This window comes from Salmo salar, chromosome ssa14, assembly GCF_905237065.1.
Source record: "Salmo salar chromosome ssa14, Ssal_v3.1, whole genome shotgun sequence".
Classification (NCBI taxonomy): Eukaryota; Metazoa; Chordata; class Actinopteri; order Salmoniformes; family Salmonidae; genus Salmo; species Salmo salar.
Genome location: NC_059455.1, coordinates 6,781,497 through 6,804,639, shown reverse-complemented (window position 1 = coordinate 6,804,639; position 23,143 = coordinate 6,781,497). Strand labels below are relative to the sequence as shown.

The 23,143-nt window shown below is 41.9% G+C and overlaps 1 protein-coding gene across 35 annotated transcripts in view; it reads left to right on the top strand.

The window, feature by feature from the left end:
* Window positions 1-23,143, top strand: part of LOC106568684 (disks large homolog 1) — a 347,451-nt gene that overhangs the window by 146,206 nt on the left and 178,102 nt on the right. For 16 of the 35 annotated variants that reach the window (XM_014139219.2, XM_014139215.2, XM_014139227.2 and 13 more), the window contains exon 5: window positions 5,304-5,465. The exons of 18 other annotated variants lie outside the window; for them this stretch is intronic. In XM_014139219.2, coding sequence (XP_013994694.2) covers window positions 5,304-5,465 — 162 coding nt within the window. Of the gene's footprint in view, window positions 1-5,303; window positions 5,466-14,346; window positions 15,040-23,143 lie in introns of those variants that run through there. One more of the 35 variants, XM_014139241.2, reaches the window with a different exon arrangement.

The following is a 23,143-nucleotide window of genomic DNA, read 5'->3' as shown; positions in this document are numbered from 1 at the left end:
CCAAGTGGGCTGTGATGTGCCTTAAAGTGGCTTCTGTCTGGCCACTCTACTAGAGATGGTTGTCCTTCTGGAAGGTTCTCCCATCTCCACAGAGGAACTCTGGAGCTCTTGGTCACCTCCCTGACAATCCCTTCTCCCCCAATTCCTCAGTTTGGCCGGGTGGCCAGCTCTAGGAAAAGTGTTGGTGGTTCCACATTTCTCCCATTTAACTTCTATGGGCTAGGTGGGACGTTAGCGTCCCACTCTTTTCAACAGCCAGTGAAATACAAATACCTCAAAAATGCTATAACTTCAATTTCTCAAACATATGACTATTTTACACCATTTGAAAGATAAGACTCTCGTTAATCCAACCACGTTGTCCGATTTCAAAAAGGCTTTACAGCGAAAGCAAAACATTAGATTATGTCAGGAGAGTACCCAGCCAAAAATAATCACACAGCCATTTTCAAAGCAAGCATATATGTCACAAAAACCCAAACCACAGCTAAATGCAGCACTAACCTTTGATGATTTTCATCAGATGACACTCCTAGGACATTATGTTATACAATACATGCATGTTGTGTTCAATCAAGTTCATATTTATATCAAAAACCAGCTTTTTACATTAGCATGTGATGTTCAGAACTAGCATACCCACCGAAAACTTGCGGTGAACTTACTAAATTACTCATGATAAACGTTGACAAAATACATAACAATTATTTTAAGAATTATAGATACAGAACTCCTTTATGCAAACGCTATGTCAGATTTTAAAATAGCTTTTCAGCGAAAGCACATTTTGCAATATTCTGAGTACATAGCTCAGCCATCACGGCTAGCTAATTTGACACCCACAAAGTTTGGGGCAACCTAAACTCAGAATTACTATTAGAAAAATGGGATTACCTTTGCTGTTCTTCGTCAGAATGCACTCCCAGGACTTCTACTTCAACAACAAATGTTGTTTTGGTTCCAAATAATCCATAGTTGTATCCAAATACCTCCGTTTTGTTTGTGCGTTCAGGTCACTATCCGAAGGGTAACGCGCGAGCGCATTTCGTGACAAAAAAATTCAAAATATTCATTTACCGTACTTCGAAGCATGTCAAACGCTGTTTAAAATCAATTTTTATGCTATTTTTCTCGTAAAATAGCGATAATATTCCAACCGGACAACATTGTATTCATTCAAAGAGTGAAAGAAAAAAATGGTGAGGTCTCGTGAATGCGTATCTCCAGTCTCACTGTCCCCAGGCAGTCCACTTACAAACTCTGCTGCTGTACTTTGCCCAGAGACAGGAGACGCGTCATTCTGCTTTCTGAACGCTTTAGAGAGCCACAGGAAGCCTTAGAAAGTGTCACGTAACAGCACAGATGCTGTAATTTCGATAGAGATGCAACAGAAGGACTACAAATTGTCAGACAGGCCACTTCCTGCATGGAATCTTCTCAGGTTTTTGCCTGCCATATGAGTTCTGTTATACTCACAGACACCATTCAAACAGTTTTAGAAACTTGAGTGTTTTCTATCCAAATCTACTAATTATATGCATATTCTCGTTTCTGGGCAAGAGTAGTAACCAGTTTAAATCGGGTACGTTTTTTATCCGGCAGTGAAAATACTGCCCCCTAGCCCAGACAGGTTAAGAATCATTGAGGCCACTGTGTTCTTTAGGACCCTTCCCCAGATCTGTGGCTCGACACATTCCTGTTACGGAGCTCTACGGACAATTCCTTCGACATCAAATCAAAGTTTATTTGTCACGTGCGCTGAATACAACAGGTAAATGCTTACTTACAGGCTCTAACCAATAGTGCAAAAAAGGTGTTAGGTGAACAATAGGTAAGTGAAGAAATAAAACAACAGTAAAAAGACAGGCTATAAAAGTAGCGAGGCTACACACAGACACCGGTTAGTCAGGCTGATTGAGGTAGTATGTACTTGTAGATATGGTTAAAGTGACTATGCATATATGATGTACAGAGAATAGCAGTAGCGTAAAAAGAGGGGTTGGGAGGGGGCACACAATGCAAATAGTCTGGGTAGCCATTTGATTACCGTAATTTCCGGACTATTAAGCGCACCTGAATATAAGCTGCACCCACTGAATAAAAAATAAAAAAAATATTTTGAACATAAATAAGCTGCACATGTCTATAAGCTGCAGGTGCCTACTGGTACATTGAAACAAATTAGCTTTACACAGGCTTTAACGAAACATGGCTTGTAACAAAAATAAATAGGCTTTAACGAAACACGGCTTGTAACAAAAATAAATAGGCTTTAATGAAACACGGCTTGTAACAAAAAATAAAACATTAGCAGTAAGCTTTAGTTGTCAATTCCTCACGCTGCTGTTTCCAACGTCTTATCATCGACATATTAAGACCAAGCTCCCATGTAGCAGCTCTATTTCCTTTTCCAACAGCCAGATCAATCGCCTTCAACTTGTAAGCTGCATCATATGCATTTCTCCATGTCTTTGCCATGATGAGGGTGACAAAATGACTACCGTAATCAGAATGATGAGAAGTTTGAGAGCGCTCGATTTAATCTAAACAATAAACAAAAAAGTTGGTGACCGTAACCCGTTCGGCAATTTCATTGGTCTAATGAAAGCTTTATGCCGCCAAAAAACTGAGCACGTCACAGAATGTGTTTTTTTGGAGAGAAAAAAATTGAAAGCGGGAAAAATCCATATATTAGCCGCGTCATTGTTTAAACCACGAGGTTCAAAGCCTGGGAAAAAAGTTGCGGCTTATAGTCCGGAATTTACGGTACCTGTTCAGGAGTCTTAGGGGTAAAAACTGTTGAGAAGCCATTTTGTCCTAGACTTGGCACTCCGGTACCGCTTGCCATGCGGTAGTAGAGAGAACAGTCTGACTGGGGTGGCTGGGGTCTTTGACAATTTTTAGGGCCTTCCTCTGACACCGCCTGGTGTAGAGGTCCTGGATGGCAGGCAGCTTAGCCCAAGTGATGTACTGGGCCGTACGCACTACCCTCTGTAGTGCCTTGCGGTCAGAGGCCGAGCAATTGCCGTACCAGGCAGTTATGCAACCAGGGAGGATGCTCTCAATGTTCCTGCTGTATAACCTTCTGAAGATCTTTTTAGTTTCCTGAGGGGGAATAGGGGGAATGGGCTTTGTCATGCCCTCTTCACGACTGTCTTGGTATGTTTGGACCAATCTAGTTTTTTGTTGATGTGGACACCAAGGAACTTGAAGCTCTCAACCTGCTCCACTACAGCCCCGTCGATGAGAATGGAGGTGTGCTCGGTCCTCCTTTTCCTGTAGTCCAAAATCATCTCCTTAGTCAAGGTTACGTTGAGGGATAGGTTGTTATTTTGGCACCACCCGGCCAGGTCTCTGACCTCCTCCCAATAGGCTGTCTCATCGTTGTCGGTGATCAGGCCTACCACTGTTGTGTCGTCTGCAAACTTAATGGTGGTGTTGGAGTCGTGCCTGGCCATGCAGTCGTGGGTGAACAGGGAGTGCAGGAGGGGCCTGAGCAAACACCCCTGTGGAGCTCCGGTGTTTAGGATCAGCGTGGCAGATGTGTTGCTACCTACCCTCACCACCTGGGGGCGGCCCGTCAGGGAGTCCAGGATCCAGTTGCAGAGGGAGGTGTTTAGTCCCAGGATCCTTAGCTTAGTGATGAGCTTTGAGGGTACTATGGTGTTGAACGCTGAGCTGTAGTCAATAAATAGCATTCTCACATAAGTGTTACTTTTGTCCAGGTGGGAAAGGGCAGTGTGGAGTGCAATAGAGATTGCATCATCTGTGGATTTGTTTGGGCGGTATGCAAATTGGAGTGGGTCTAGGGTTTCTGGGATAATGGTGTTGATGTGAGCCATTACCAACCTTTGAAAGCACTTCATGGCTACGGACGTGAGTGCTACGGTTTTGTAGTCATTTAAGCAGGTAGCCTTTGTGTTCTTGGTGGTCTGCTTGAAACATGTTGGTATTACAGACTCAATCAGGGACATGTTGAAAATGTCAGTGAAGACACCTGCCAGTTGGTCAGCACATGCCCGGAGCACATATCCTGGTAATCCGTCTGGCCCCGCAGCCTTGTGTATGTTGACCTGTTTAAAGGTCTTACTAGCTTCGGCTACGGTGTGCTTAATAACACAGTTGTCCGGAACATCTGATGCTCTCATGCATGCCTCAGTGTTGCTTGCCTCGAAGCGAGCATAGAAGTGATTTAGCTCGTCTTGTAGGCTTGTGTCACTGGGCATTTCGCGGCTGTGCTTCCCTTTGTAGTCTCTAATAGTTTGCAAGCCCTGCCACATAAGACGAGCGTCTGAGCCAGTGTAGTATGATTAGCCCTGCATTGACACTTAGCCTGTTTGATGGTTCGTCGCAAGGCGTAGCAGGATTTCTTGTAAGCTTCCGGGTTAGAGTTTTTGTTCTGACATGCACTGTCAGCTGTTGGACCTTATATAGACAGGTTTGTGCTTTCCAAATCATGTCCAATCTATTTAATTTACCACAGGTGGACTCCAATCAAGTTGTAGAAAAATCTCAAGGATGATGGAAAAGGATGCACCTGAGCAATTTCGAGTCTCATAGCAAAGGGTCTGAATACTTAAATATATTTTTTTTATTTTTTATTTATCCTTTATTTAACTAGACAAGTCAGTTAAGAACAAATTATTATTTTACAATGACTACTTACCCTGGCCAAGTCTTCCCCTAACCCGGATGACGCTGGGCCAATTGTGCACCGCCCGATGGGACTTCCGATAACAGCCGGTTGTGATACAGCCCGGGATCAAACCAAGGTCTGTAGTGATGCCTCTAGCGCTGTGATGCAGTGCCTTAGACCACTGGTTTTTAATACATTAGCAAAAATGTCTACGCCTGTTTTCGCTTTGTCATTATGGGGTATTGTGTGCAGACTGAGGGAGAAAAAAAACAATTTAATCTATTTTAGAATAAGGCTGTAACAAAGTGGAAAAAGTGAAGGTGTCTGAATACTTTCCAAATGCACTGTATAATCAGTTGCTAGATATTGGCAATCCACTACAAGAAACTGCAGACACAGTAGCTCTCCAGGATGCTGCTATGCTAGGTGCTCTCAGTGTACGCAGACATCCCATCATATTCCTTTCCATAACCCCCCCCTTTTCTTACCTTCTCTTCTATATCTTCTACTTTCTTTCTCTTCACATCTCCCCATTTCGCTCTGCAGTTTATTTTTATGTATTGCCCCCCCACCCGTCTCTTTCCATCCCCTCTTTGCTTTCCCTTTTGTCCTTTTATTGTACTGTATGGTAACCCTTTGAGTTCCATGCCCCTACCTCCCTCTTTAGGTAGCTTCTCTGGAATGCATCTTTGACGGGCCGTCCACTTTAGGGCAGCAGGAGCTCCCTCCCCCCTTGCCCACCGCCCCATACTCCCAAAGCCACGAGGTGTCCCTCCTTCCCACCTGCTCTTCCTCAACTTCCTACCCCAAAAGCCAGGCACCATTCAAGGTAACCCACCTTCTCCCAGCTTCACCATTAGATGCTCCGCTGACTTTTGAGGTAGGGCTATGAGTTGCGGTTGGCGTTGAGCTAATGAGCTTTTTATTACCATGGCTGATATTTTGCACGATCATTTTGTCTTTTGACTGGACAAAGTTGCCGATCACCAACATCGAGAGGCTGTTTGTTTATGTGTTGCGCAAGATGGCTGACTCCATACTGTGAATGAGCTTCCCGGACCAACATCTGTACACCTTTGCTTTAAGTAGAGCATGGCTGTGCTCCAATTAACCTCTCTGGGGTATGTGGGACGTGACCGTCCCACCTGCGGGACACAGTATTCAACAGCCAGTGACATAGCAGGGCGCCAAATTCAAAACAACAAAAATTTCATAATTCAAATTTCTCAAACATACAACTATTAAATCCCATTTTAAAGATACACTTCTCGTTAATCCAACCACATTGTCCGATTTCAAAAAAGCTTTACGGCGAAAGCATAGCATTAGATTATGTTAGGACATCACCTTGACAAGAAAAAACACACAGCCATTTTCCAAGCAAGGAGAGGAGTCACAAAAACCAGAAATACAGCTAAAATTAATCACTAACCTTTGATGATCTTTATCAGATGGCACTCATAGGACTTCATGTTACACAATACATGTATGTTTTGCTCGATAAAGTTCATATTTATATCCAACAACCCCATTTTACATTGGCGTGTAACATTCAGAAATGTTTCGCCTCCCAAAACTTCCGGTGAATGAGCACATAAATTTACAGAAATACTGATCATAAACGTTGATAAAATATTAAACTGTAATTCAAAGAATTATAGATACACTTCTCCTTAATGCAACCGCTGTGTCAGATTTCAAAAAAACTTTACAGCGAAAGCACACTTTGCAATAATCTGAGTACAGCGTTCAGACACGAAACCAAACCCGCCATTTTGTGGAGTCAATAAAACTCAGAAGTAATATTATAAATATTCACTTACCTTTTATGATCTTCATCAGAATGCACTCCCAGGAATCGCAGGTCCACAATAAATGTTTGTTTTGTTCGATAACCTGTTGCGGCTTGGGGGCAGAATTGAGAATTTTGAAAAAAATATGTGCCCATTTTTAACTGCCTCCTACACCAACTCCGAAGCTAGGATATGCATATCATTAACCTCTCTAGGGTCGGCGGGACGAAATCGTCCCACCTACTCAACAGCCAGTTGAATCCCGTGGCGCGTTATTCAAATACCTTAGAAATGCTATTACTTCAATTTCTCAAACATATGACTATTTTACAGCATTTTAAAGACAGAGTCTCGTTAATCTAACCACACTGTCCGATTTCAAAAAGGCTTTACAACGAAAGCAAAACATTAGATTATGTCAGCAGAGTACCCAGCCAGAAATAATCAGACACCAATTTTTCAAGCTAGCATATAATGTCACATAAACCCAAACCACAGCTAAATGCAGCACTAACCTTTGATGATCTTCATCAGATGACAACCCTAGGACATTATGTTATACAATACATGCATGTTTTGTTCAATCAAGTTCATATTTATATCAAAAACCAGCTTTTTACATTAGCATGTGACGTTCAGCACTAGCATACCCCCCGCAAACTTCCGGTGAATTTACTAAATTACTCACGATAAACGTTCACAAAAAACATAACAATTATTTTAAGAATTATAGATACAGAACTCCTCTATGCACTCGCTATGTCCGATTTTAAAATAGCTTTTCGGTGAAAGCACATTTTGCAATATTCTAAGTAGATAGCCCGGCATCACAGGGCTAGCTATTTAGACACCTACCAAGTTTAGCCCTCACCAAAGTCAGATTTACTATAAGAAAAATGTTATTACCTTTGCTGTTCTTCGTCAGAATGCACTCCCAGGACTTCTACTTCAATAACAAATGTTGGTTTGGTTCAAAATAATCCATAGTTATGTTCAAATATCCTCTGTTTTGTTCGTGCGTTCAAGACACTATCCGAATGGTAAAGAAGGGTGACGCATTTCGTGACAAAAAAATCTAAATATTCCATTACCGTACTTCGAAGCATGTCAACCGCTGTTTAAAATCAATTTTTATGCCATTTTTCTCGTAAAAAAGCGATAATATTCCGACCGGGAAAGCGTGTTTAGGTTCAAAGAGAGAGAAAATAAAAACATGGGCTCGACTCGTGCACGCGCCTCAGTCCCATTGTCCTCTGATAGAGCACTTACCAAAAGCGCTAATGTTTTTCAGCCAGTAGCTGGAATTACATCATTCAGCTTTTTCCCGCCTTCTGAGTGCCTATGGGAGCCGTAGGAAGTGTCACGTTACAGCAAAGATCCTCAGTTTTCATTAAAGAGAGCCAAGAAGAACAAGAACTTGTCAGACAGATCACTTCCTGTAAGGAATCTTCTCAGGTTTTTGCCTGCCATACGCGTTCTGTTATACTCACAGACACCATTCAAACAGTTTTAGAAACTTTAGGGTGTTTTCTATCCAAAGCCAATAATTATATGCATATTCTAATTTCTGGGCAGTAGTAATAACCAGATTAAATCGGGTACATTTTTTATCCGGCCGTGCAAATACTGCCCCCTACCCTCAACAGGTTAACCGATTTGGATAGAAAACACTCTGATTTTTCTAAAACTGTTTGAATGGTGTCTGTAAGTATAACAAAACTCATATGGCAGGCAAAAACCTGAGAGAAATACAAGCTGGAAATCAGAATTTTGTGGCTGTACTATTTTCGAGTCATTGCTAATAGATCACACAGTGACAAAGGATTCATTTCGCACTTCCTACGGCTTCCACTAGATGTCAACGATCTTTATAAAGTTGTTTGAAGCGTCTATGATGAACAGAGACCGGATGACAAGGAAGAGAAGTTGACGTCCCTGGGATGTCGTCACTTCATTATTGCGCGCACATGCGCGTTCATGTGAGGCGAGACATTTTTCAAAACGTTTTTCAAGACACAGGAGAGGTCGGGTTGAAATATTACTGATGTTTCACGTTAATAATGGCCCTAAAGATTGATGCTAAACAACGTTTGACATGTTTGAACGAACGTAAATAGATTTTTTTTTTTACTTTTCGTCGTGACTTTACCCCCCCCCCGCCCTACATTTTGAGGAGCCTACTGAATGGGCTAACAACATGGAACAACTTGGAGTTATTTGGACAGAAATTATGAACTTTGTCGAAAGAAACCACATTTGTTGTGGACCTGGGATTCCTGAAAGTGCCTTCTGATGAAGATAATTGCAAAGTGTGATTTCCCAGTGAAGTTATTTTGAAATCTGGCAATGCGGTAGCATTTACGAGATGTTAATCTATAATTCTTTGAATGACAATATTATAATTTACCAATGTTTTCGAATAGTAATTTTGTAAATTGTAACGCTGATCCACCGGAAGCATTTGAGGGGAAAAAAATCTGAATTTCACCGCCACTGTAAAATGCTGTTTTTGGATATAAATATGAACTTGATGGAACAAAAAATGCATGTATTGTATAACATAATGTCCTAGGAGTGTCATCTGATGAAGATTGTCAAAGGTTAGTGCATAATTTTAGCTGGTTTTCTGCTTTTGGTGACGCCTGTCTTTGAATTGACAAAACATTACACACAGCTATTTTCAATGTACTCTCCTAACATAACCTAACTTTATGCTTTCGCCGTAAAGCCTCTTTGAAATCGGACAATGTGGTTGGATTTAGGAGATGTTTATCTTTCAAATGGTGAAAAATAGTTGATTGTTTGAGAAATTGAAATTATTAGATTCTTGCTGTTTTGAATTTTCCGCCATGGTATCTTGTCAATAAATCCCGGTACCGGGATCAGAGCAGGAAGGGGTCCTCAACAGGATAAAGTCCATAATTTATGTCCAAATACCTCCTTTTTGTTCGCGCATTCAGTCCACTACTCCAAATGCAAGAAGCGTGCGATAATTTCACGACGAAAAAAGTCAAAAAAAGTTATATTTATGTTCGTAGAAATATGTCAAACGTTGTATAGCATCAATCTTTAGGATGTTTTTAACATAAATCTTCAGTAATATTCCAACGGGACAATTCCAATGTCTTCAGAAAAGAAAAGGAACACAGCTCACACCCACGTGGGCGCACGCCTCTGAGCTCATGTCATTTCCTCACTCATCAACTTCCAGGCCCTCTTGTTCGCTCCATATTCACAGTAGAAGCGTGAAACAACGTTCTAGAGACTGTTGACATCTAGTGGAAGCCTTAGGAAGTGCAAAATGAACCCTAAGTCACTGTGTACTGGATAGGAATTCACTTGAAAGACTACAAGCCTCAGATTTCCACACTTCCTGGTTGGATTTTTCTCAGGTTTTTGCCTGCCATATGAGTTCTGTTATACTCACAGACATCATTCAAACAGTTTTAGAAACTTCAGATTGTTTTCTATCCAAATCTACATCTGCATATCTTACCTTCTGAGCCTGAGTAGCAGGCAGTTTAATTTGGGCACGCCTTTCATCCGGACGTCAAAATACTGCCCCCTACCCTAGAGAAGTTAAGAGACATTTTCAGATAAAATGGCAAACAATGCTCTTTGTACTGAAGCTGAGCCATTATGCTCATGCCATCTAATCTTCTGGGTATTGCTAATGTCTGCGCAGGCATGCGCATGTTTTTGTGACCTAAGTCTTTTCCTGTCGGATTCCTTGATTGATGTCAATATATTTTTGGTTATCTCAATTGTCAAAAGATGGCACATGGTGTGAAAATAGAATTGAACCTCCCGACCCTGACAAAAACACAGCTGCCTATTTTGGCCATGTTCACCCCACATTTGCTGACACTTGAACATTTATTTGAGAAATAATACTTTATTAATCCATATGAGATGGAAATTCTTCTGATCTTCCCCTTAGAATGAGCTTTTCAGACGGTTGCAATGTAGGCTACAGTTTACTCCGCTTGTCATGAAATGAGAGGTGATTTGAACTTCGTAGGTGAGTGAATAGAATGTACAAGTGGTAAATCGACTGCCAAACAAAATAGATGTATCCTCTGCTCACATCCTTTTCACACAAGCCCACCATATAATACAGAGACATGGCACATCCAGTACCAATCAAAAGTTTGGACACCCCTGCTCATTCCAGGTTTTTTTTTATTTTTACTATTTTATACATTGTGGAATAATAGTGAAAACATCAAAACAATGAAATAACACACATGGAATCATGTAGTAACCAAAAAAGTGAGATTCTTCAAAGTAGTCACCCTTTGCCTTGATGACAGCTTTGCACACTCTTGGCATTCTCTCAACCAGCTTCATGAGGTAGTCACCTGGAATGCATTTCAATTAACAGGTGTGCCTTGTTATAAGTTAATTTGTTGAATTTCTTTCCTCCTTAATGCGTTTGAGCCAATCAGTTGTGTTGTGACAAGGTAGGTATACAGAAAATAGCCCTATTTGGTAAAAGACCAAGTCCATATTATGGTAACAGCTCAAATAACAAAAGAGAAATGACAGTCCATCGTTAAATCAAGTCTCTCGCCTCATCCCTATAGGCTGTCTCATCATTGTCGGTGTTCAGGCCTACCACTGTTGTATCGTCGGCAAACTTAATGATAGTGTTGGTGTCGTGCTTGGCCATGCAGTCATGGGTGAACAGGGAGTACAGGAGGGGACTGAGCACGCACCCCTGAGGGGCAGATGTGTTGTTACATACACTTACCACCTGGGGGCGGCATGTCAGGAAGTCCAGTATCCTGTTGGAGAGGGAGGTGTTTAGTGCCAGGGTTCTTAGCTTAGGTATGAGCTTTGAGGGCACTATGGTGTTGAATAGCATTCTCACATAGGTGTTCCATTTGTCCAGGTGGGAAAGGGCAGTGTGGAGTGCAATAGATATTGCATCATCTGTGGACCTGTTGGGGCGGCGGTATGCAAATTGGAGTGGGTCTAGGGTTTCTTGGATAATGGTGTTGATGTGACCCATGACCAGTCTTTCAAAGCACTTCATGGCTACAGACAGTACACGTCCTGGTAATCCGTCTGGCCCTACGGCCTTGTGAATGTTGACCTGTTTAAAGGTCTTATTCACATGGGTTACAGAGAGCGTGATCACACAGTCATCCGGAACAGCTAATGCTCTCATGCGTGCTTCAGTGTTGCTTGCTTGGAAGCGAGCATAGAAGTTATTTAGTAGGCTCATTACTTTAAGACATGAAGACAGTCAATACGGAACATTTCAAGTACTTTGAAAGTGTCTTCAAGTGCAGTCACAAAAACCATCAAGCGCTATGATGAAACTGGCTCTCATGAGGACCGCCACAGGAACGGAAGACCCAAAGTTACCTCTGCTGCAGAGGATACGTTCATTAGAGTTACCAGCCTCAGAAATTGCAGCTCAAATAAATGCTCCACAGAGTTCAAGTAACAGACACATCTCAACATCAACTGTTCAGAGGAGACTGCGTGAATCAGGCCTTCATGGTCGAATTTCTGCAAAGAAACCACTACTAAAGAACACCAATAATAAGAAGAGACTTGCTTGGGCCAAGAAACACGAGCAATGGACATTAGACTGGTGGAAATCTGTCCTTTTCGAAATCTGTCCTTTGGTCTGATGAGTCCAAATTTGAGATTTTTGGTTCCAACAGCTGAATCCTTTTGAGACGCGTAGTAGGTGAATACATGATCTCTGCATGTGTTCCCACCGTGAAGCATGGAGGAGGTGGTGTGGGGGTGCTTTGCTGGTGACGCTGCCAGTGATTTATTTAGAATTCAAGGCACACTTAACCAGTATGGCTACCACAGCATTCGGCAGCGATACGATATGGGACTATTATTTGTTTTTCAACAGGACAATGACCCAACACACCTCCAGGCTGTGTAAGGGCTATTTAACCAAGCAGGAGAGGGATGGAGGGCTGCATCAGATGACCTGGCCTCCACAATCACCCGACCTCAACCCAATTTGAGATGGTTTGGGGTGAGTTGGACAGCAGAGTGAAGGAAAAGCAGCCAGCAAGTGCTCAGCATTTGTAATCATGTAGTAACTTTTTTTGGTTACTACATGATTCCATATGTGTTGTTTCATAGTTTTGATGTCTTCACTATTATTCTACAATGTAGATTAAGAAAAAACGTTGAATGAGTAACTTTTGACTGGTACTGTAGATCATTGAATATATTTTGCAGGTTTTATATGGCATTAGAAAATATGATAAACCTCCATTCTCTTGAATAGATATTCAGATTTGTCTATTGGCCATACATCCCATTAGCCGATACACAATAAACGTGTGTGCGCTTGTACATTGATAATGTGGACTGTAATGCCAGCAGGTGGCTATTCGCAGAGAAACCTTGGCAATGCAATTTTCCATCCCTCACTCTATTGTTCTCTCACAATTCATCAATGGCATTACCGCGAGCTGCCCTTTCCCCATCAGTAACGTCAATGGCCGCTATCTTTGCTACTGATAACAGAAATGAATGGAATTGCACGTCCTGGAAAGACACTGAAAGCAGGGAAAAAGTGATGGCACAGCGGAGGAGAGTAGAAAAGGGAGTACTGTATGTTTCTCTCCCTCTACATCCCTCCCTCTCTAGCTCAAGCAGCGCCATGGCAACGCAAGAGATGAATGCCGATGCGGACCAAAGGAAAAACTGACACCAAGAAAATGGAGGTCCTTGGATGAGCTATTGAAGGAGAAGAAAAAGGCAGGGGGGGAGAGTGCTTAACCTATGAAAAGGAAAAGGACATATTTAGTGAGGCTTTCTATTACAGGAGGAAAGTGGGATAGACCTAGTACAGCTCCCATCTCACCCCTGAGATTTACAACCCAGTCAGTACATGTGCTGAATGAATATCTGTATTCATTCAGTGATATCCAAAGTGAACTCAGTAATTTGTTATTAGTAAAAACACTATCGCCAAAGAAAATTATTTGTATTAGTTTGCATTTCTTAACTATGCTGTAGTGACTGTTGCACATACTTTCCATTTCACACCAGGGTTATGTGAGCCAAATAGGAAACAATGCCAAAAGAAAACCCATGCACGTCAATGTCTTGCACTATTGCAATAAGCCACTGTAAGTGTTGGCAATGTGGTGAAGACTTCTAGAATCGAGACTATAGAAGTTAATGTTTTCTTGGATGAGACTCCTGAGAAATCTCCAGAGCATTCTGCTCCCCTTGTGGTGGAATGCTGGGCTCAATACTGCCAACCCATTTCCCTCCCCCCTCCCCCCTCTCCCCGGTCCATCACTGGAGCGTGAAGTCAGCGTTATCCGAATGTGAGCTTCCCCTGCTGACTCATTTTTAGAATGTGAACAGAAGGACGAAAACGACATCGAACACATCTGGATCTGACCAAGCACTAACCAGTTGAAATTGTGAAGGAGGGTGGGAGACTGAAGAGAGGGATTGAATTGGAGAGGAAAGCTGGAGGGGAAGAAGAGGTTAATAAAGCAGTATTTCAGAGATGAAGATTTGGACACAGCTATCTTTCTAGCTCCCTCTCTCTCTCTCTCTCTCTCTCTCTCTCTCTCTCTCTCTCTCTCTCGCACTCTCTGTCTCACTCTCTCTCTCTCTCTCTCTCTCTCGCCTCTCTCTCTCTCTATCTCGCCCTCTCTCTCTCTCTATCTCGCCCTCTCTCTCTCTCTATCTCGCCCTCTCTCTCTCTCTATCTCGCTCTCTCTCTATCTCGCTCTCTCTCTCTCTCTCTCTCTCTCTCTCTCTCTCTCTCTCTCTCTCTCTCTCTCTCTCTCTCTCTCTCTCTCTCTCTCTCTCTCTCTCTCTCTCACACACACACACACACACACACACACACACACACACACACACACACACACACACACACACACACACACACACACACACACACACACACACACACACAAGCCTTTCTCTCTCTCTCGCCGTCTCCCATCCCCTGCACCAGTCTGACATTCTCTGTGCACCAGGACAGACACTCGTCTCCTCATCAGATGAACATGCTGCTTTCTCTTTCACCACAGGTTAATCCGCCCCAAGAGGGTGATTTGGTTCTCCCGTCACGTCCAGAGCCTGCTTTCTAATTTGGAAGACTGCGCATACTTAAGTGCCCATTAAAGAGCGAGTGAAAGCGAGAAGCAGCCTCTAAGCTCCTCTGGACTCCCTCAGACCCTCTCGTCTGTGGGGTAAAAAGGTGAAGTCCATACGTCCGTCCTATTGCGACCTCGGTCAAGAATCCAACTCTTGCTTTCTCCAGCACCCACCGACGCTGCCTCTGCAGCCTCCGTTGTGTTTGTGAGTGAGAGGGGGAAGAGAGAGGGAGAGGGTAGGGCGGATGACACGAGCTAGAGTGTTGCTGGAGTGAAGCCCCCCCTCCCACCTTCCTCCTGTCCTGTCCTCTCCCCTCCAACCACCACCACCACCCCTAAGCCTGCAACAGCGGTAGCAGCGTCGACACAGCACCTACACGCAGCAGCGGCAGTGGCAGCAAGCAACAGCATGCTCAACTCGGTGTGGTACGCCAAAAAGATGGGCCGCCGCCTCATGGGCACCCTGCGGAGGACCAAGAGGCTACACCAGCGCCTGCTGGTAGGTCCAGCCTCCCTCCGAATGCTTTGCTGGGCTGCGTGAGTCATTTCATACGACGCATTAGGGAGGGAAAACAAAACCAGTGTGTGTGTGTGGTGTACGCTACTCTACCCTACTCTCATGGCATGTTCCGTGTTTCCCAGCTTAGGCCATTTAGTTTGAAAGAAGGTTGAGAACAGCAGCTTATTTCCCTGCGATGTTTATCGCTGACGCTGTATACATTTAGATTGATGTTGTCCTAGGGGGCTCTGTGGGAACGCTTTTGTATGTTAGGGTGTCGTGTAGTACATCCGGTGCCTGTTTGTGTTGTGTTGCTGCTTCGGGCAGCGCGTTGAAATTGAAGTCTCATCTGACTCGGCATAGTAGATACATTGAGGTGTATGTATGCACACTGAGCTTTGATGTGGAAAAAGGACTGAACAATACCTAGTTGAGAGCTAACACTGCGTCATGTGTAATTGGACACATCCTATAGGTGGGTCATTCTCACGAAACTGACATTTGACTCAAAAATTCTGAATTAATTTTTTAGTAAATTTCCTCTTTATCACTGAGATTAGAATCTGTACTGATCTATTTTATAATTATTATAATATTTTGATCATATCATGAATTTTACCACAATTTCCACAATTCTCATTACTGCAACAGTCCAAAAAATGTACTATTCAATTAAAAATATTTTTAACTTTGCTCCCCTAATGAAAAGGACTTAGTTAAACTTAACACTGACATTTATTTATTTATTTTTTAATAATAAAATTAGGATCAAATTTAAATGGAACTTTTTCCCTAATTTGAGCTATTTAGACATTTCGGTATTGAGAAGGCCAAGTGGGGTAAATTGGTTTTTGAAAATAAGAACCTAATTCTGAAGACATAGAAGCGAATAAATTAACCTAACTTGTGCTCATCTAATGACTACTCTAGATGATGCATCATGGGGGATTAAAACTTTACAGGAACTTGAAAAAGTGTTACGTAATGAGACACTATTTTATGTAATAAATATAATATTTTAATCTAAACATCAACTAGTATACCTTTATGATTTATGGACAAACTACAGCAACATATATTGTTTTATTATGTTAGGTTTTTTGAAAGTAAAATAGTATAAAATTTCCCCCAGAATTTAATCCGGACGCATTTCGACAATGAGAATTTGGGGTGAAAATATAAAATTCGGGCAAATGTGAAATGTATTTGAAAGAAGACACTTTGCCTAAAACTAGACATCTTAGTCCTCAGAAATATTTTAGATTTTTGCTGATGCGTCATGAGAATCACCCAGGTGTAAAAACACGGTTTAAGAAAAACCTAGGACTGCTCTTAGTCATGAGAGCAGTCATCACCAGCACTGAAACGCCCTGCCAGAAAAGCCTTGAGTCATGTCAACATGTCGTAGACACAAATCCTATGTTAGAGAAGATTCGGTGGTAGCAGCGTCGAAGGCACAAATGTGATGACTCAGTGGCACCCTTGTAGTTGCGGGAAGCATCCGAGTGCCATAGAAACATATCAACACAATGTTTTGTTGTGCCTAAAGCATCCAAGGTAATGTGATAAGGGCGCAGAGTTAATTTGCAGCTTAACTCTTGACTCCTTTCAGTCACGTTGTCTTTTTACCCCAGAGGGTCAAAATACCCAGCTTACCCAGGAGAGGGGTTGGAGGGTGGAACAGTAGAGGACAAACTGAATTCAGTTCTCATGGTTTTTTTTATATACAGATTTTCATTCCAATGCCTTGGCACCTCCTAGTGGACAGTCATTCATACAATTGCGTCAAGGATGTTTAAATGAAGCATGATGACTAAGAGGCCACCCATAGATTGTAGTGAATTGGTGAAAACCTGCAGTAACACACAGATAGTTGAGGGCTGATGTTGGGAACCCCTGCAGTAGCACATGCCTTTCCCAGCGTTGCCTAGCAACCTCCAGGCTCCTGACACACAGCACTAACCCGCCCTCCCTATTTACTGCATCTAAAACAGGGACCCTGCCCGCCCTAGCCAATATCTCTCTCTCTCACACACACACACACACACACACACACACAAGCACATTTCAGAGGTCTGTCATCTGAAAGGTTTTCTGCATAAGCCTCATCTCCATCACTGTTACTTAGTATTTGGATGGACAAATGGAACCTGTTCAAATTCTGAATCTAATTACTGGTCGGGCACATATATCTAATTAATATCAGGCGCCAGTGCAACGCCCAAATTCACCTTTCACTAATTACTCTTTAGAATGGCCATTTCGAAGAACTAGAATTTGGATCTGTACGAGAAGCAATAGAGGCATTTAAAAAAAAAAAGTGATAAGATAATGCATTGCTTTTATGGATTTTGTGTAGCTCATATAAAAGGGGTGGCTCGTCTTGTTCTCCCTTCTGTCAATATTAGTGGATCAAGTACACCATACAAACCAAATCGCATATGTATTGACTCAAACAGTGTATGAACCAATTATTTATATATACACTAGATGACTGACAAGGGGCGCTGTTTTGAAGCCACCACACATCCAACTTGGTACTCCCCCACCATTGTAAAACATTTTGGAAGCTATAGAAATCTATTTATTAATATCTACGTTTACTCTGAGACACATTAATGCATACTTTTACATTGTGTAAGCTAAACATAAAAAGTGAAACAATATATTTAAAGAATACCTTAAAGTATGCTTTTTAGAAAGTTATAATTACAACAACAACAAAAACATAGATACAGTACCAGTCAAAAGTTTGGACACATTGTAGAATAATAGTGAAGACATCACAACTATGAAATAAAATGTATGGACTCATGCAGTGGTGTAAAGTACTTCAGTAAAAATACTTTGAACTACTACTAAAGTAGTTTTTTGGGGGTATCTGTACTTTACTATTTATATTTTTGACCACTTTTACTAAACTACATTCCTTAAAAAAAATATTGTACTTTTTACTCCATACATTTTCCTTGACATCCAAAAGTACTTGTTATATTTTGAATGCTTAGCAGGACAGGAAAATGGGCAAATTCATGCACATCCCTGGTCATCCTTACTGCTTCTGATCTGGCGGACTCACTAAACACACATGCTTCGTTTGTAAATTATGTCTGAATGTTGGAGTGTGCCCGTGGCTTTTCATAAAATTAAATAAACAAGAAATGGTGCCATCTGGTTTGCTTAATATAAGGAATTTGAAATGATTTATACTTTTACTTTTGATACTTAAGTATATTTTAAACCAAATACTTTTATACTTTTACTCAAGGCGAATTTTACTGGGTGTCTTTTTTTACTTTTACTATTAAGGTATCTTTACTTTTACTGAAGTATGATAGTTGGGTACTTTTCCCACCACTGGAATCATGTAGTAACCAAAAAAGTGTTAAACAAATCTAAATATATTTTATTTTTGAGATTCTTCAAATGAGTTAGCCTTTGCCTTGATGACAGCTTTGCACACACTTGGTATTCTCTCAACCAGCTAAATGAGGTAGTCACCTGGAATGAATTTCAATTAACAGGTGTGCCTTGTTAAAAATTCATTTGCAATTTGTGGAATTTCTTTCCTTCTTAGTTTTAGTTTGAGCCAAGGTAGGGGGATATACAGAAGATAGCCCTATTTGGTAAAATACCAAGTCCATAATATGGCAAGAACAGCTCAAATAAACAAAGAGAAATGACAGTCCATCATTACATTAAGACATGAAGGTCATTCAATCCGGAACATTTCAAGAACTTTGAAAGTTTCTTCAAGTGCAGTCGCAAAAACCGTCAAGTGATATGATGAAACTGGCTCTCATGAGGAACGGCACAGGAAAGGAAGACTCAGAGTTACCTCTGCTGCAGAGGATAAGTACATTAGAGTTACCAGCCTCAGAAATTGCAGGCCAAATAAATGGTAGACAGTGTTCAAGTAACAGACACATCTCAACATCAACTGTTCAGAGGAGACTGCATGAATCAGGCCTTCATGGTCGAATTGCTGCAAAGAAATCACCTCTAAAGGACTCCAATAAAAAGAGACTTGCTTGGGCCAAGAAACACGAGCAATGGACATTAGACCGGTGGAAATCTGTCCTTTGGTCTGAAGAGTCCACCTTGAAGCATAGAGGAGGTGTGGGGGTGCTTTGCTGGTGACACTGTTTGTGATTTATTTAAAATTCAAGGCACACTTAACATCATTCCACAGCATTCTGCAGCGATACGCCACCCCATCTGGTTTGCGCTTAGTGGGACTATAATTTGTTTTTCAACAGGACAATGACCCAACACACCTCCAGGCTGTGTAAGGACTATTTGACCAAGTAGGAGAGTGATGGATCAGATGACCTGGCCTCCACAATCATCCTACCTCAACCCAATTGAGATGAGTTCGACCGCAGAGTGAAGGAAAAGGAGCCAACAAGTGTTCAGCATATGTGTGAACTCTTTACTAGTCAACTAGTTTATTTAACAATTCAGTCAAGAACAAATTCTTATTTACAATGACGGCCTACCGGGGAACAGTGGGTTAACTGCCTTTTTCAGGGGTAGAACGACAGATTTTGATCTTGTCAGCTTGGGGATATGATCCAGCAACCTTTCGGTTACTGGCCCAGCGCTCTAACCACTATGCTACCTGACGCCCTGAAGGCAAAGGGTGACTGCTTTGAAGAAACTCAAATATAAAATAAATGTTGATTTGTTTAACACTTTTTTGTTTACGACAGAACATGATTCCATATGTCTTATTTCATAGTTTTGATGTCTTCACTATTATAGTAAAAAATTAAGAAAGGCCCTTGAATGAGTAGGTGGGTCCAAACTTTTGACTCGTACAGTATATGTATTACTTTTTTGTCCTTCAACCATTTAATTGAAATACTCTCTGAGGTTATATACAGTTGAAGTCTAAGGTTTACATACACTTAGGTTGGAATCATTAAAACTCGTTTTTCAACCACTCCACAAATTTCTTGTTAACAAACTATAGTTTTGGCAAGTCGGTTAGAACATCTACATTGTGCATGACACAAGTAATTTTGCTAACAATTGTTTACAGACAGATTATTTCACTTATAATTCACTGTATCACAATTCCAGTGGGTCAGAAGTTTACATACACTAAATTGACTGTACCTTTAAACAGCTTGGAACATTCCTGAAAATTATGTCATGGCTTTAGAAGCTTCTGATAGGCTAATTGACATCATTTGAGTCAATTGGATGTGTACCTGTGGATGTATGTCAAGGCCTACCTTCAAACTCAGTGCCGCTTTGCTTGACATCATAGGAAAATCTAAAGAAATCAGCCAAGACCTCAGAAAAAAATTGCAGACCTCCACAAGTCTGGTTCATCCTTGGGAGCAATTTCCAAATGGCTGAAGGTACCATGTTGATCTGTACAAACAATAGTACGCAAGTATAAACACCATGGGACCACACAGCCGTCATACCGCTCAGGAAGGAGACGCGTTCTGTCTCCTAGAGATGAACGTACTTTGGTGCCGAAAAGTGCAAATCAATCCCAGAACAACAGCAAAGGACCTTGTGAAGATGCTGGAGGAAACATGTACAAAAGTATCTATATCCACAGTAAAACAAGTCCTATATCGACATAACATGAAAGGCCGCTCAGCAAGGATGAAGCCACTGGCTTGCAACTGCACATGGGGACAAAGATCGTACTTTTTGGAGAAATGTCCTCTGGTCTGATGAAACAAAAATATAACTGTTTGGCCATAATGACCATCGTTATGTTTGGAGGAAAAAGGGGTTGGCTTGCAAGCTGAAAAACACCATCCCAACCGTGAAGTACGGGGGTGGCAGTATCATGTTGTGGGGGTGCTTTGCTGCAGGAGGGACTGGTGAACTTCACAAAATGGATGGCATATTGAGGAAAGAAAAGTATGTGGATATATTGAAGCAACATCTCAAGACATCAGTCAGGAAGTTAAAGCTTGGGTGCAAATGGGTCTTCCAAATGGACAATGACCCCAAACATACTTCCAAAGTTGTGGCAAAATGGCTTAAGGACAACAAAGTCAAGGTATTGGAGTGGCCATCACAAAGCCCTGACCTCAACCCTATTGAAAATTTGTTGGCAGAATTGAAATAGCGTGTGCGAGCAAGGAAGCCTATAAACCTGACTCAGTTACACCAGCTCTGTCAGGAGGAATGGGCCAAAATTCACCCAACTTATAGTGGGAAGCTTGTGGAAGGCTACCCGAAACGTTTGACCCAAGTTAAAACATTTAAGGGCAGTGCTACCAAATACTAATTGATTGTATGTAAACTTCTGACCTACTGGGAATGTGATGAAAGAAATAAAAGCTGAAATAAATGATTCTCTACTATTATTTTGACATTTCACATTCTTAAAATGAAGTGGTGATCCTAACTGACCTAAGACAGGGAATTTTTCTAGGATTAAACGTTAGGAATTGTGAAAACAGAGTTTAAATGTATTTGGCTAAGGTGTATGGAAACTTCCGACTTCAACTGTACATCATAGGTACGAGCTCTGTGTACAGTGGTGCTTCTTCCAGTATTTGAAGGATATTATAATGAATTAACATGTATGTGGTTGTTAGGAATTTCTAATCTACTTATTGAAGCCACTGTCTATTAGGTGTGTGTACCATCCGTGGGCCACCAACCAACCAAAACCTATGGATCAAATGCATCCAATGAAATTTTTTGTAAGTAAAGCAATTTCAATGTTATATTTAAAGAAATATATATGTATTTTACCTTAATTTAACTAGGCAAGTCAGTTAAGAACAAATTCTTATCTATAGCTAGTGCTTAAGGAATGATGTTCCATGAGAGCAACATTACTTTTGTAAACATAATTTGAAGCTATACATGATTTGTTTATGTAGTCCCAAGACAAGAAACACATAATCAGTGAATGTCTTCAGTTTTATGCACAAGGTAACAGTCATACTAATATATTTACTAATTTTCCAGTTTATTAGGCACACCCATCTAGTACCAGGTCGGATCCCCCTTTGCCTCCAGAACAGCCTGAATTCTTCAGGGCAAGGTTTCGGAAACGTTCCACAGGGATGTTGGTCAATGGTGATACGATGGCATCATACAGTTCCTGCATATTGGACGGCGGTATATTCATGTTGCAAACAGCCCATTACATCTGATCCCAAAGATGCTCTATTTGGTTGAGGTCTGGGGACTGCACAGGCCACTCAAGTAAACTGAGCTCCTGGAACCATTCAAAACGTGCTTTGTGACATGGCACATTATTCTGCTGGAAGTATCCATGTGACGAAGGGTAAACTGTAGCCATGATGGAATGCACCTAGTCAGCAACAATGTTCAGATACGCTGTGGCGTTCAAATGTTGCTCAATTGCTATCAAGGGACTTTACGTGTGCATAGGAAAGAATTCCCCACAGCCTTACACCACCGCCACCAGCTTGTACTGTTGATACCAGGCAGGATGGGGCCATGGACTCATGCTGCTTACACCAAGTCCTGACTGCCATCAACATGATGCAACAGGAACCGGCATCTGCCTGGCATCTTTGATACCAGGCAGGATGGGGCCATGGACTCATGCTGCTTACACCAAGTCCTGACTGCCATCAACATGATGCAACAGGAACCGGGATCTGCCTGGCATCTTTGACACCAGGCAGGATGGGGCCATGGACTCATGCTGCTTACACCAAGTCCTGACTGCAATCAACATGATGCAACAGGAACCGGGATCTGCCTGGCATCTTTGACACCAGGCAGGATGGGGCCATGGACTCATGCTGCTTACACCAAGTCCTGACTGCCATCAACATGATGCAACAGGAACCGGCATCTGCCTGGCATCTTTGACACCAGGCAGGATGGGGCCATGGACTCATGCTGCTTACACCAAGTCCTGACTGCCATCAACATGATGCAACAGGAACCGGGATTCAACGGATCAGGCAATGTTTTTCCATTCCTCAATTGTCCAGTTTTGGTGTTTGCGTGCCACTTCTTCTTGTTTTTAGCTGATGGGTATGGTGCCCAGTGTGGTCGTCTGCTGCAATAGCCCATCTGTGACAAGAACTGACAACACCACTGTGCCGTTATTTGCCTGTTTGTGGCCCACCTGTTAGCT